This window comes from Siniperca chuatsi, linkage group LG10, assembly GCF_020085105.1.
Source record: "Siniperca chuatsi isolate FFG_IHB_CAS linkage group LG10, ASM2008510v1, whole genome shotgun sequence".
NCBI classification, from domain to species: Eukaryota; Metazoa; Chordata; class Actinopteri; order Centrarchiformes; family Sinipercidae; genus Siniperca; species Siniperca chuatsi.
Window position 1 is genome coordinate 26,346,474 of NC_058051.1, and position 12,287 is coordinate 26,358,760.

The 12,287-nt window shown below is 41.0% G+C and overlaps 1 protein-coding gene across 1 annotated transcript; it reads right to left on the reverse strand.

The window, feature by feature from the left end:
- Positions 1-3,914: 3,914 nt before the first annotated feature.
- On the reverse strand, positions 3,915-6,335 carry fam43b (family with sequence similarity 43 member B). The gene has a single exon (XM_044212765.1). It carries the CDS (start codon positions 6,067-6,069, stop codon positions 5,047-5,049), a length of 1,023 nt encoding a protein of 340 aa, XP_044068700.1. The 5' UTR covers positions 6,070-6,335; the 3' UTR covers positions 3,915-5,046.
- Positions 6,336-12,287: the final 5,952 nt, after the last annotated feature.

A 12,287-nucleotide genomic window follows, 5' to 3' on the forward strand; every position in this document is an offset into this window, starting at 1 on the left:
TATTTCTTCACTTTTCTGAGTATCATTATTATTAAACAAAATGCACGCATTTCCTGAGGCATGATTCTTCATCTCAGACTTCTTCCCCGACAATTGGCGTTACTTATTATGTTTTTATGGGATAAAACCATAAATGTTTCATGGCAGTAACTAATCCCTGATTCTCATGAATTAGTAAACTGTATAGTTATGCTCACTGACACTCGAGGTTGTTGGGGTTTTTTTTGCAGAAGTCTGGACTGCAGTATTATACTGAACAGGAACAGCTGTGGCCCCAGGAGATTATTTGACAACTTGGTCTAATGAGTTCTCACTCACTTTAAGACTACGTGTAAAAGTTGCATCATATAATATTCAAGGCAAAGTATTTCAGTCAAACCAAAAAAGTTCATGAACGTGCAGTTCTGTTTGTATCAACAGAGAGGGCATCCTCTGTCTCAGTGTGATTTGAGTGTTGCTGAGCAGCAAAACACATCTCATTTGCAAATTGCCAGGTGTGCAACATATTTCTCAGAATATGCTATAAGATATGCATGAGATGGAAAATGATGCTTCTTAGCTTTGATAGTCTGATAATTTGAACTCGAAACTCTAACTCAAGTTTTTTTCCTGCGACTGTAAAATGATAGGAGCCTCAAATATTGTAAAGAATGGAGACTGCCAAGAAGAACGACAGCATCAGTCGTTTCAGCAAGTGCCCCAAAACGACATGTGTTTACGTTCAAGTGACAAAGCCTAGTGGCTGTAGGAATTATGACGAGAGCAAAGGAAGACGTCAGGTAAAGGTAATATATAGTCCGGTTCGAGAGTCTCATCCACTGTGTGGGAGATGGTCCCATAGAAAAGCTCAGGGAAGCTGAGGTGTGCTACTCTTTAATAGAAGTGGGGAAGTTAACTAGTAAATTTGCAAAACCAACCAGTTAGTCTTCATCTTTGAAGTCTATTCTCTTGCAAAACCAAAAAATACTGTTTGAAATAAAGCATTAATCTCACCTCTGTGTCACTTGTTGAAGTTTGTTTTCGAGTGTGGAATGGGTTCATTGCTGCCCCGTGTGGCCATTGGGTGGAAAAACATCCACTACTGAACTGAGGTTCTCGCCAAGTACCAGTGTGTGTGTTCAGGGGGCAATAATGAGCCCATTGTGGTTTGGCACATCACAATGAAGTAAAGAAGACGCCGCACTAGAAAATTTACTTGGGCAAGCGACACAAATGTGAGATTTATGCTTTATCGGAAATGTTTTCAAACAGTATTTTTCGGAGAAAAGACTTCAAGGATGAAGACAAACTGGTTGGTTTCACAAATGTATGTCTGGTTAACTTCCCGACCTCTATTAAAGAGCAGCGCACAGCCTCTTGCCCTTTTCTATGGATGGACGGGTCAACAAAATATTAGACAGAGACCGCTGTTCTTTTCCCATTTCCTCGCTCCCTACCCTTTATTATTGTAACCATGACGATGGAGTTCCACTGACAGTGGATTGTAAGCCACTGATTGGCCAAATAAACAAATGATTGACAGTTACCACGCCCTCTAAAGTCGGCAGAGATACAAACTTGAACTAAACCTTAACCATAGCGTTGTCACATGACTCATATGTTATTCATATGATTTTGGAAGGCTCAGACAAATTATATTGTGGTGCCGATAGGAACGTCAGATCAGAAAACGCTTTTATCTGTTGTAGTAATTTTGGGAGTACTTTTGGGGAGAAATAAGGTAGATAATATGTGGAATAAAATTTCTGTACAGTCAGCAGCATAAACTCTAAAACACACACAATTACTTTTTCTTTTACAAGGTCTCATTACTGATCAGTTACGTTCCTGAGTCTGATCCAGTTTCCTTCCTTCCCTTGCATGGACTCTTCTTCCTCTGCCATCCTCACACAGAAGCTGCTTAACACTTTTTTTCCCGTACATTTCTCACTGGAACAAAACAGACTGCCACCTGCTGCCAGCTGATCTGGTACGCAACGTTTTGTTCCTCCGCTCCTCCTCGTCGTGATGGAGACGAGCGGGCCTGCAGTGTTGTCACTCATCTCCCTTTGTTTGCTTCACAGACGCTGCGTGGGGATGAGAAAGCCTTTGAGGTGTGCAGGCAGAAGCAGCTTTTTGGGTCTCCAAAGACACCCTGCTGTAAAATGGCACAGCACGGTTGTATGTGATACTTGACAGGCCAGTGTGTGCCATGTTTGATTAGATTTCGTGTTCTTTAAGAGCGTCAACTGTGGCTGACGATGTGACAAACCAAAACAAGCTTTGGATCTGGGCTTGAGCCCTTGTTATTCTGGAAGATGACTGTGATAAAGCCCAGCGTGCACCTTGCTGCTGCCATCTGCTCCCTCTCTTCGGCTTGCCTGACAAGAGTTATGTTTACATAAAAGCATTGTGGCTCCTCTGCTAACCACTCTATGTCAACATAGCACTGGCAGCATGTGAAACACAATCCATTTCTGCATGAATGTCAGTGAGCAAGTCTGACTATAACACAATGTCCACCGTGTGTGTGTGTGTGTGTATATAATCTTTTTTGTGACCAAATTTTTATTGGTTTACCTTTTTTTCCCCTTTTGCATTCATTATGGAGGAGACATAAAATATGAAAATCAACTAACTGAAATATTGTGTTGACAGTGCATAACACATCTATATCTATTCACTAACATGCATTTTAAATGTACATACATTTACATTCACATAGAGACATGAAATGAAATACAAAAATAAATGGCGTGAATAATATAGAAAAAGACTATATGACTGTTTATCTGTGCAGAACAGGAGTCTGTCGAACTGGCTGGAGATTAAAGGGGAAATATAATTAAGCAATAAAAACACATATGGTTTCTCTTTGTATTCAGAGTCTGCCGTTATCCTTGCTATGAGTGTATTGAAGGCAAGGGCACTGGAATTATTATCTATCTTCTGACATTTGATCAGGTTTTTTTTTTCAAAGGTAGATTGTTTGAGAAAAGAAAAATATTGATCTTAAAGGTTTCGGTAATTCAAACCAGCTCAAAATGATTCTGTTTTCATCAGCAGAGCAGCAGCACCTATTCCTTTTCAAAAGCAGAATTCTTAATAAGGACTTTCCACTGTCAAATCAAACAGCTTTTGATGTTGTTATGTAAGACAATTAAACGGAATTTATGAACAGCTTTAACATCAATAATTTCACAGAGCATTAAAATATGTATTGCACTGCAATGTTATATTTTGATGAACCCTCAGAGTGTAAAGATACTTAATAAATATAAAATAATTAATTGTTGTTCAAAGACAAGAGATGTTGATGATTGTAAACTGCCGGACTGCAAAACACCACAACTCAAACATTATAATGTTTCAGTTATAAATGTTTCATTGTCGTCACTTGCTGATGATTGTGTGATTCTAGTAAAACATTTTAAAGACTCTGTCATCACTAAAATGGCTGATGTTTGCAGTAAAATGGTCGATGGGTGAGTCAAATTCCCGGTCCCCGTTTTGGATCACTCGCTCCTGTCAGAGCCTGACAGCTGTCCTGCCAAGGCAGGTGCTTTATGTTCATTTCCTGAACAGTTCAATCCGCTGATTAATTGCTCCCCTCAGAGTAAAAGGCTGAGAAGCCAGTACAAGGCCTGCAGAAATGTATCAAACCACATTAACATCTAATGGGACTTACTGGCATACATTTGACATTGTGTCTTTTCTTGTGGCAAAAACCATCCAACCACAGTTCTATAGCTCAGAAAGCAGATTAAGTGTAGTGTTGTGTTTTTTTGTCTTTGAAGTGTAGGTTACACATATTTTCACATCAGAAACATGCAAATGCACACTGGTGAAATGCAGAGTTGTTGGATTCATTTGAATAATTTCTTCAAAAACATCTAGAAATACCCTCCCTCCGAGATTCAAGAAGGAAGCCCAAGTGAGGGGAATTTTTATTCATCATATTTGGAAAATAAATAGCTTCATCTCATAATAATCACAATGCATCTTTAGACAGTAGCACAGATATTATTAGGGAATTAGGGAATTAGCTAAAATCATATTCAAAACAGTTTGTGTTAAATTGTAAGGGTCCGTCTGCATTTTTGCAAGGGCTCATGTGCTAAAAAAAAAAAAAAAGAGCACAGCAATGGCAAATTGAGATCTGTTCTTGTTGTTTTGGCAAACCAGGTGACACAGAAATAGGTATATAAAAAATGCATTACATAAATTAGACATTGCTGCATGAACAGTTGTGTATTTTGTCCCTGGTCACGCATTTATCACAGTGTTCATCTTAAAAGAACGATCAAAGATGTCACATGAAAAAAGACAAAAGCTCAGCATGAAAAGGTTACTGCTGATATGTCATGCATAAATGATAAGGACGGTAACAAATGACAGCAATAAACATGTCTACTCAATGGCTTGCTTCCTAAATTATAGCCTTATTCATTAGTTGGCTGTGTCATTAGTAAAACCGTAATAAACTTCTTCACGTGATTGTAAGCACTCAGAAAGGTCAGTCTGTGAACTATTTCAGTGAGGATTGTAATATTAGAAAAATTACACAAATTTACAAAGAACCTCCCTGAAAAAATATTACAAGTCGATCCGAAAAGTGTCCCTGCTGGCAAACACGGCGTTAATTGTACTCACAAAAATAAGAGACAGGATCAATGAACCCATCCTGGTTGGTGCTGTGATCAATATGTGACCCGCGTGTCAGTGATCTCAGCGTCAGCGCTCTCGTGTTTTCTGAAACCATTGTCCTCATTTGTCATTGTGCTATCGTTAGTCGGTGCATCACCAGCCCGCTTTGTAAACACGCAGTTTCCCAAACTGCTACAGTCAAAACCAGCATCTGAGCCATCTGGCCAGAATAGAAATTACTCCCACAGAACGATCTCCTGCCTTTTCTCTACCACCCGGCAGTAGGAGAAGTTTCTGGTAAACACTTCACATTACGTGGACGGGGGCGGGAGGGAGCCTGAGTGGGGTACCAGTGAAGGGCAAAGAGAGGAATGTGTTACTGTAGAGTTGCAGAATCGCATTCTTTACACTGCGTTATTGTCACACCAGAGAGGTTATAAATGTAAACGTGTTGTTGTTGCTGTCACAGACAAAGTTGATTTGGCACTGCTCCAATCTGGCAATATCTCCAATGTCCAACTCTGATAATAATTGAGTTGGGTCTGTGTTTGTTGTCAAAACCTTCTGTTTCTCCTGCTGCTCCTCTACATCCTCCTCTGGTTCCACCAACTCCTGCTTCTCAGCTTTTCTGTCCTCATCCTCCTTCTCCTCCTCCTCCTCCTCCTCCTCTTCTTCTTCCTCTGTGATGGAGCAGAGGCGGGTGGCGGTCCCGGGGTTGTCGGCAGGCGGTCTGTAGTGGCACTGCCCGTTCAGCAGCCTCCTCAGTGGCATCAGGGGCACCGCCTCCTCACCCAGCAGCTGCTGCTGGCAGTGCCGGAAATCACTCTGACGCTTCAGCCGTTTGAACTCACTGAAGGCGGAGGTGGCGTTCTGGTAGAGGCTGTGGGCGATGGCCTGGGCCTTCTCCGACTTGCTAACCAGGACAGCATGACACCGGAGCACCACGGCCATGTTCTTGACCTGGTGCCTGTAGATCCAAGCCAGGATCTTGGGCCGGCATGGGTCAGCGTTGCAGTAGGTGATTCTGTTCAGGGAGTAAAGATGGATGGGTTTCTTTTTCCCAGATTTGTCAGCACTCATCCGGATGCCTTGCGGCCCCACTGTTAACCTCATCTTGACACTCTGCTCCCCGTAGTTGCTCCTCGCCCAGATCTTGGCCACTGCCTCCTGGGTGCAGCCGTCTCCCTTTGCCGTGATGGTGACCACACTCCCCAGGTAGCGCGCATTGTAAACAGGCTCCTCTTTGTTCAATTGCACCTTTTGCCGTTTGGTATGGAAGATGCTGCCCACCCAGTCAAAGGGGCAGTCGGGCAGCAAGTCAGGACAGGAGCGCAGTAAAGATGAGAGGATGGAGTGGTAGGTCAGCCCAGTCCCGAGGCTCTTGGGTTTACTCTTGGCCTCATCCTCCACCAGAACAAACTTATTCCTTCTCCAGGGCAGCATGGTGCGGGAGGAGTTGGAGCGAGTGAGCCCCTCTGCCGCTGCGTTTGCTCTTATCAGCTCAGTCAAAAGAGTAGGAAAGCCGGTGTGTGCGAGAGAGAGAGGAAAAGCACAGAGAAACGGCTTCACGAAGCTCAGAGGAGAGACTGAGAGCTGCGAGCCTCAGCCAGTCTGTTCCCCCGCTCGCTCCTCCTTCCTCTCCTCCTCCTCCTCTTTCTCCTCTGTTGTCTGCATCATGACACGCTGATCAGTGCAGGAGCCTTAGCCCGGCGCTCAGGCACCCTCAACCCCCTCCCTGCTTCGTTGTTTTGCTTCCAAATGGCTCCCTACCAAAGCATTATTTATCCGTCCAGCTTTGCGCTGAGGTATCACTGTATTTTAGTTTCATGTAAACCTGAGGAAGAGGGTACATCGCCTAGTCATTCCCTCTCAGGGGACTTATGTGACTTGTTAATTCTGGCATAAAAGTCAGTCGAGCCCATAGATTGCAATTAATTCTTCATGTTTAGCGTGATTATCAGATGAGTATGTCAACAGAATGATCTAGTAGCATTGTTAGCATGAGGATGAAAGAGGTTTGGATCCAAAACACATAATCGCAACTTGGTATTACTCTCAACTCAATCGATCAGTCTTTTAATACATGTATTATTATTATTATTATTATAATGTTAGTCCATTTTATTTATACAGCAAAGTTACAAAGTGCTTCACACGGTTAAACCAGGATTAAAACATTTCAGGACTGCAATGAGGCAAATAAAAATCAATCAATGACAAATAATCCAAACATAAAATGGAATAAAATACCCAACAATAATATGAGATAATAACAATAATAAAACAGAAATAAAACAGTGTGCTAGCATTAAAAAAAGATAAGTTTTGAGAAGTGATTTAAAAGATGTCGCTGATTCTGGAAGCCTCAGATCTTCAGGCAGGGAGTTCCAGAGCTGAGGGGCCCTGACTGCAAAAGCCCGGTCACCTTTAGTTTTTAGGAACAGCCAGCAGAGGCCTGTCTGAGGATCTGAGGCTGCACTTATAGGGAAGCAACATTGGATAACAAGTCAATTTAAATCTGTCCTGTCCTTTAATGCTCTAGGTTAGTTTTGTTTGTTTACATCAGCAATTTTAAGAAACACACAACAGACAGAATTTCTTCAGAAAATTCTCTCTTCTTTAACACAAACTCTATAAATATGTAAGTGAAAAAAATACTTTATATATATATATATATATATATCAAACTAATTATGGAATGGACTTTAAAATGTGCATTGAAGTGATATTTCTAAAAAATAATTCAAGAGTAACTCAGAAAGAGCGAGTTTCTGTAATTAAAAATAGTTTGTAAGCACTTACATTTGAAAGGAGTCCCAGAATAATTGTAACTGAAAATGTAATTTATATTCTACACGGTGAAATTTATTACTAATTGTCAGCTCTTGAAAGGAAGCAATGAAGCAAAATAATGTATAAACTCTCAACCCTCTCTCCTACAAATTGTGTTAATACTCATTTGTTTTGCCAATTACATTTTGAAGTAAACGTAATTGCTGCCTGGATTATGTTCGCCAGGATCATTTTTTTCCAGGAAAGGAAGTGCTACCTTTCTGTACTGCACGCTGTTCGTAGGGAGGTGGTCAGGTGGATGGTGGGTGGACAAAGAGCAGGACTTTGACTGAGGTGTGGTCAGGTTTAGGTAACAAAGGCTCTTTGGCTAAAGTTAGGGAAAGATAGTGGTTTCAGTTAAATGGTAATAAAGTAAAGATATCCTGTCTCATGCTTCAGCCAGACCGTTGGTCTCTCTGTCCACCACTTCAATCCAAACTGAAATATCTCAGCAACTATTGGATGGATTGCCATGAGATTTTGTACAGACATTCATGGTCCCCAGAGGATCTGGATTAGGATTAGCCTGCTGATTTTGATGATCCCAGACTTTTCCTATAGTGCCGCCAGCAGGTCAAAGTTTTCACTTATCCTGTGAAATATCTCAACATCTACTGGGTAATCTACTGGGTAAACTGGCACAAAATTTAGTAGAAATATTCATGTTTCCTAGACAATGTATCCTAATGACCTTGGTGAACCCCTGACTTTTCCTATAGCGCCATCATCAGGTCAAATTTTAGTTTGTCCAGTACTTTGCTTTATGACCAAATGCCTGCAAAACTAATGACATTTCCATCAGCCTCAGCTGTACTTTCTGTTTAGTGCTAGCAAATGTTAGCATGCTAACACAGTAAATGGTGAAAATGGTAAAAGTCATACCTGCTTAACATCAGCAGGTTAATATTGTTATTGTGAGCATGTTAGCATTTAGCTCAAAGCACTGCTGGGCCTTCTGCTGCGTTCCATTTAAACTGGAATGTCAGACTTTCCGAGTTTCCAGTCAGAGGACCTCAAAATCCAAGATGGCTGCTCTCGCATCAACAGTTAGTGAACGCTGTAGTAATATACCGTTTATTAGCACTTCTTATGTGTCTCATTAAATTAGTCGTACACACAGTACAGTCTAACTTATATCTGTGAACGTGTTGCTACGGTGTTGGTATGCGCAAAATGTGTTGTTATCAACTGGTATTGCTAACAGAGGCTAAAGGTGTCCATCTTGGTTTTCCTTCTTTTACTGGAATGCAGTAAACACTCGGTTGTGACGTCATTCCCAGACTTCCGAGATAAATAGAAGGCAGAATTTGTACAGCCTCATAGAGCTGCTAGCTTGGCTGTAGACTCTTAGTCTTGTCTAATATTTAACTAAGACCATCATCTTTCTCAAAACATAACCAAGTGCTGTGCGTGCCAAAACATGAGAACCAGAACATACGTTGTGAGTGAAGGTTTAGCAGATACATTCATTAAAAAAAGGTTTCCTTATGCTGAGAAAAAATCCAGATGGCATCATGTTTCCCTAACAACATATCTGCTGATGCAAATGAATAGTATAAATATGTAATTTCTAGGAGACTGGGTTGACATTTGGTGCAATGTACATGAGTTAGAGAACATGGGTGAACAGCTGTCCTATATTAATGCTGTGTGTCCAAACATCTGTGTGACTGGCCAAACACTGAATAACGAGGGCAGATAAAAGGCAGTTAGTGGAGGATTCTGGTGCAATGAATCAAAATAAGTAACATCTGTGTCTGCAGCATGGACTGCACTGTCATGGGTAGATGGTGGTGAAGTTCTCTGCTGAGAGGTTAGTTACTGTGGCAACACTGGAAAATAAATGTCTCTTTTTCTACCCCTGGTCTGTCCTGTGAATTGAACAAAACCATGAATAGAAGAATAAATTGAATTGTTTTAGAGTTACAACCTCATATATAGATGTGATTTATTCCAGTTATTTAAAAGGAGAGAGCAAATTTTAGTGCAGAACTATCTTTTCAATTAACTTTCTTTTCTGTTCTTATCTATCTATTCACTTCTCTTTAAAACCCCTGTTATTCTTAGTAGCTCGGGATGCACGCTGATTAAGAGCTGCTTTGTAAACCACATGCATAACCAGAGGGTATGTGGCCAAACTTGAGACTGTTTGGAAATGATGAAAACTGATTTAAAAGTTTGGGAATAGTCTGGGCAGTTTCCACAAAGCAGACACTCAGATAAAGATAAAGAGACTTTTGCTCTCCAACTACTTGAATGTTTTTGTTCTGATCCAGGATGAGCTGGTACAGTATGTTCTTGAGCCTCCAAAGACAATGAGATTGAGACAGCTATGGTCCCATAAATACCCTCTGTGAAGTGAGATAGCTCATCTCTAACCACAGAACATTAACACAGACCCTGATACGCTAAATTGAAAAAATCCATCATGGTTTGGCCTTTTCAGAAATGGATGCATGTTTTCAGTATTGACTTATCTGCCATCCGAGTTACCATCCTGTATAAGAGGGTTGTTCATTGAAATCAGGAAATGTCTCGACTCTCTGCTGCGTTACGTGTCCAGTCTCTTTATCTCCTGCCTGTGAAAGTGTGAAACAACTTGTTTGTAAGAAATGTGCATCTATTCCATTTCAGTGTATACTGCTCTGAAGAGTGAGAACTGTGGAATATGAGTATAACATGAACAAAATTAATTTGTTCTCTCAGAGTGTGGTGCATTTTAATAAATCTGTCTTCACTCAAGGTGATGGTTAGAAGTTTGTAAAACTGCAAACCAATTCCTTATGTATTCAGTTAATATCATCACCATATAAACGTGTTTAATCCTGTTGGAAGACTAGCAGTTGCTTGGCATGGTAAAACATATTCATTAAACAGTCCAATGTTGTGAAATATTTCTGGCTTGCCTTTTCCACTGGAACTAATGTTAATTTAAAACACTCAGCATATGCATCAGTGCCTCACCATGAACTCATCTGTGTAAAAAAAATGGAGGGTGTGTGTGTAGGGAGGGTGTGTGACTAAGAGTCTACAGCCAAGCTACCGGCTCTGTGAGGCTGTATACAGCGGTGCTATGTATACAGCGGTGCAATGCTAAGGTCAACATGCTAACATGCTCCTTATGACAATGCTAACATGCTGACAGAGTATGTTTGATGCTGATGTTTAGCAGGTTTAATGTTTACCATGTTCAACATCTTAGTTTAGCATTCTAACCTGATAATTAGCACTAATCACACAGTACAGTTGAGGCTGATGGGAGTTGTCTTTAGAAAAAAAGTCAGGGATCATCAAAATCAGTAGGCTTCATCTTCTGGTGACCATGAATGTCTGTGCAAAATTGTTTGGTATTTGTTGTTAAGTTATTTCAGTCTGGGTCTAAGCTGAATTCCAACACATCCAATAGTTGTGGAGACATTTCAATAAAAACTAAAAATGTCAACCTCATGGTGGTGCAAGAGAAAAAAAATCAGTGGATCACCAGAGTCAGTAGGCGGCATCCTTCGGGGACCATGAATGTCTGTACAAACGTTCATGGCAATCAATCCAATAGTCTAGTTCACTCTAGATTAAAGTTATGGATAAACCGACAGACTGACATTGCCATCCCTGGAGCCATGGCTAAAAACTGTTTGTTTACAGTTGAGCTGCACATTTTAAAATGGTTACAATCCAATCTCCAGCTCAGCCCTTGGCTCCGGAGTCGTCCTCATTTCCTGTAACTCTACCTATCTCTCTCACTCTCAGTTGAACATACACATCCATTATCAACTCACACAACCCAGGGTACAGAATGTTATCATAGCAATCCAATTACTTTTATCTGAGTGACAACCCTCCCTCACCACCCAAATTCTCCTTCCTTACTCTTAGTTTCTTTTCATTGCTTTTGTAGAAATCCTTTTATCCAGGGCAGTGTGTGGTACATATTTCTGTCTAGCAAGGCAGCCTAATTGAATTGGGCTCTCTCTTCATCCCGCTACACTTACCGAGCACGGTGTAATCAGTGAGAGGGGCCTTGCAGAGAAGGTCCCAGTTCGTGGATGGCTGATTTATGGCTGTACGTGAGGGCGGCAGCAAGGCAGCCAGCACACAGTAAAGAACAATAGAAAGGGAATGATGACAGAATGGACTACTGTGCTCTTCATATATCAGACTGCTGCGATAGATAACACGCCTACACACAATCAAAAAAAAAAAAAGATACAAGTCTCACAAAAACGATAAGGGAATGCCATGAACACTAGAGCTGGAGTCATTTCTTTGTTTACAAAAGAAGGAAGTATAGGCCTCAAGGAATGGAAATCAATATCATCTCATTCCCACGCTATAGATTCCCATTGGCTTGGCTGAATACATAATGCAGTGAATATAGTTTAATGAACAGGGAGAGTGCAGGACATTAGATACAGGAGGCTCAGTCCCTCCTTTAATCAGGAGAATGATACAGTCACAGGAGACCTGCGGGTCAACTCCCCCTCATTTACTCCTGTACTACACCATGGGGAAAGTGCTGCACTACAGTAAGTGATTTATTAGTTTACATGTAGGGTCAAAGAAAAAATAAGAGCCAATCAGTGCATGTTTGAATTATATACAGCTTCAGTTTTTAATAAAGATCTGGAGTTGAAGCACTTAAAGGAATAGTTCAACATTTTGGGAAATATGTTTCTTCACTTTCTTGCCAAGAGTTAAATTAAGAGAAGATTGATACCACTTTAATGCTTGTCCGGTAAATATGAAGCTACAGCCAGCAGCCGGTTAACTTAGCTTAGCATAAAGACAGAAACAGGTAGAAACATCTAGCCTGGCTCTGTCTGAAGGTAACA

Coding starts and splice junctions, on each gene's coding strand:
- fam43b (XM_044212765.1), bottom strand. CDS start 6,069: ATGCTGCCCTGGAGAAGGAATAAGTTTGTTCTGGTGGAGGATGAGGCC.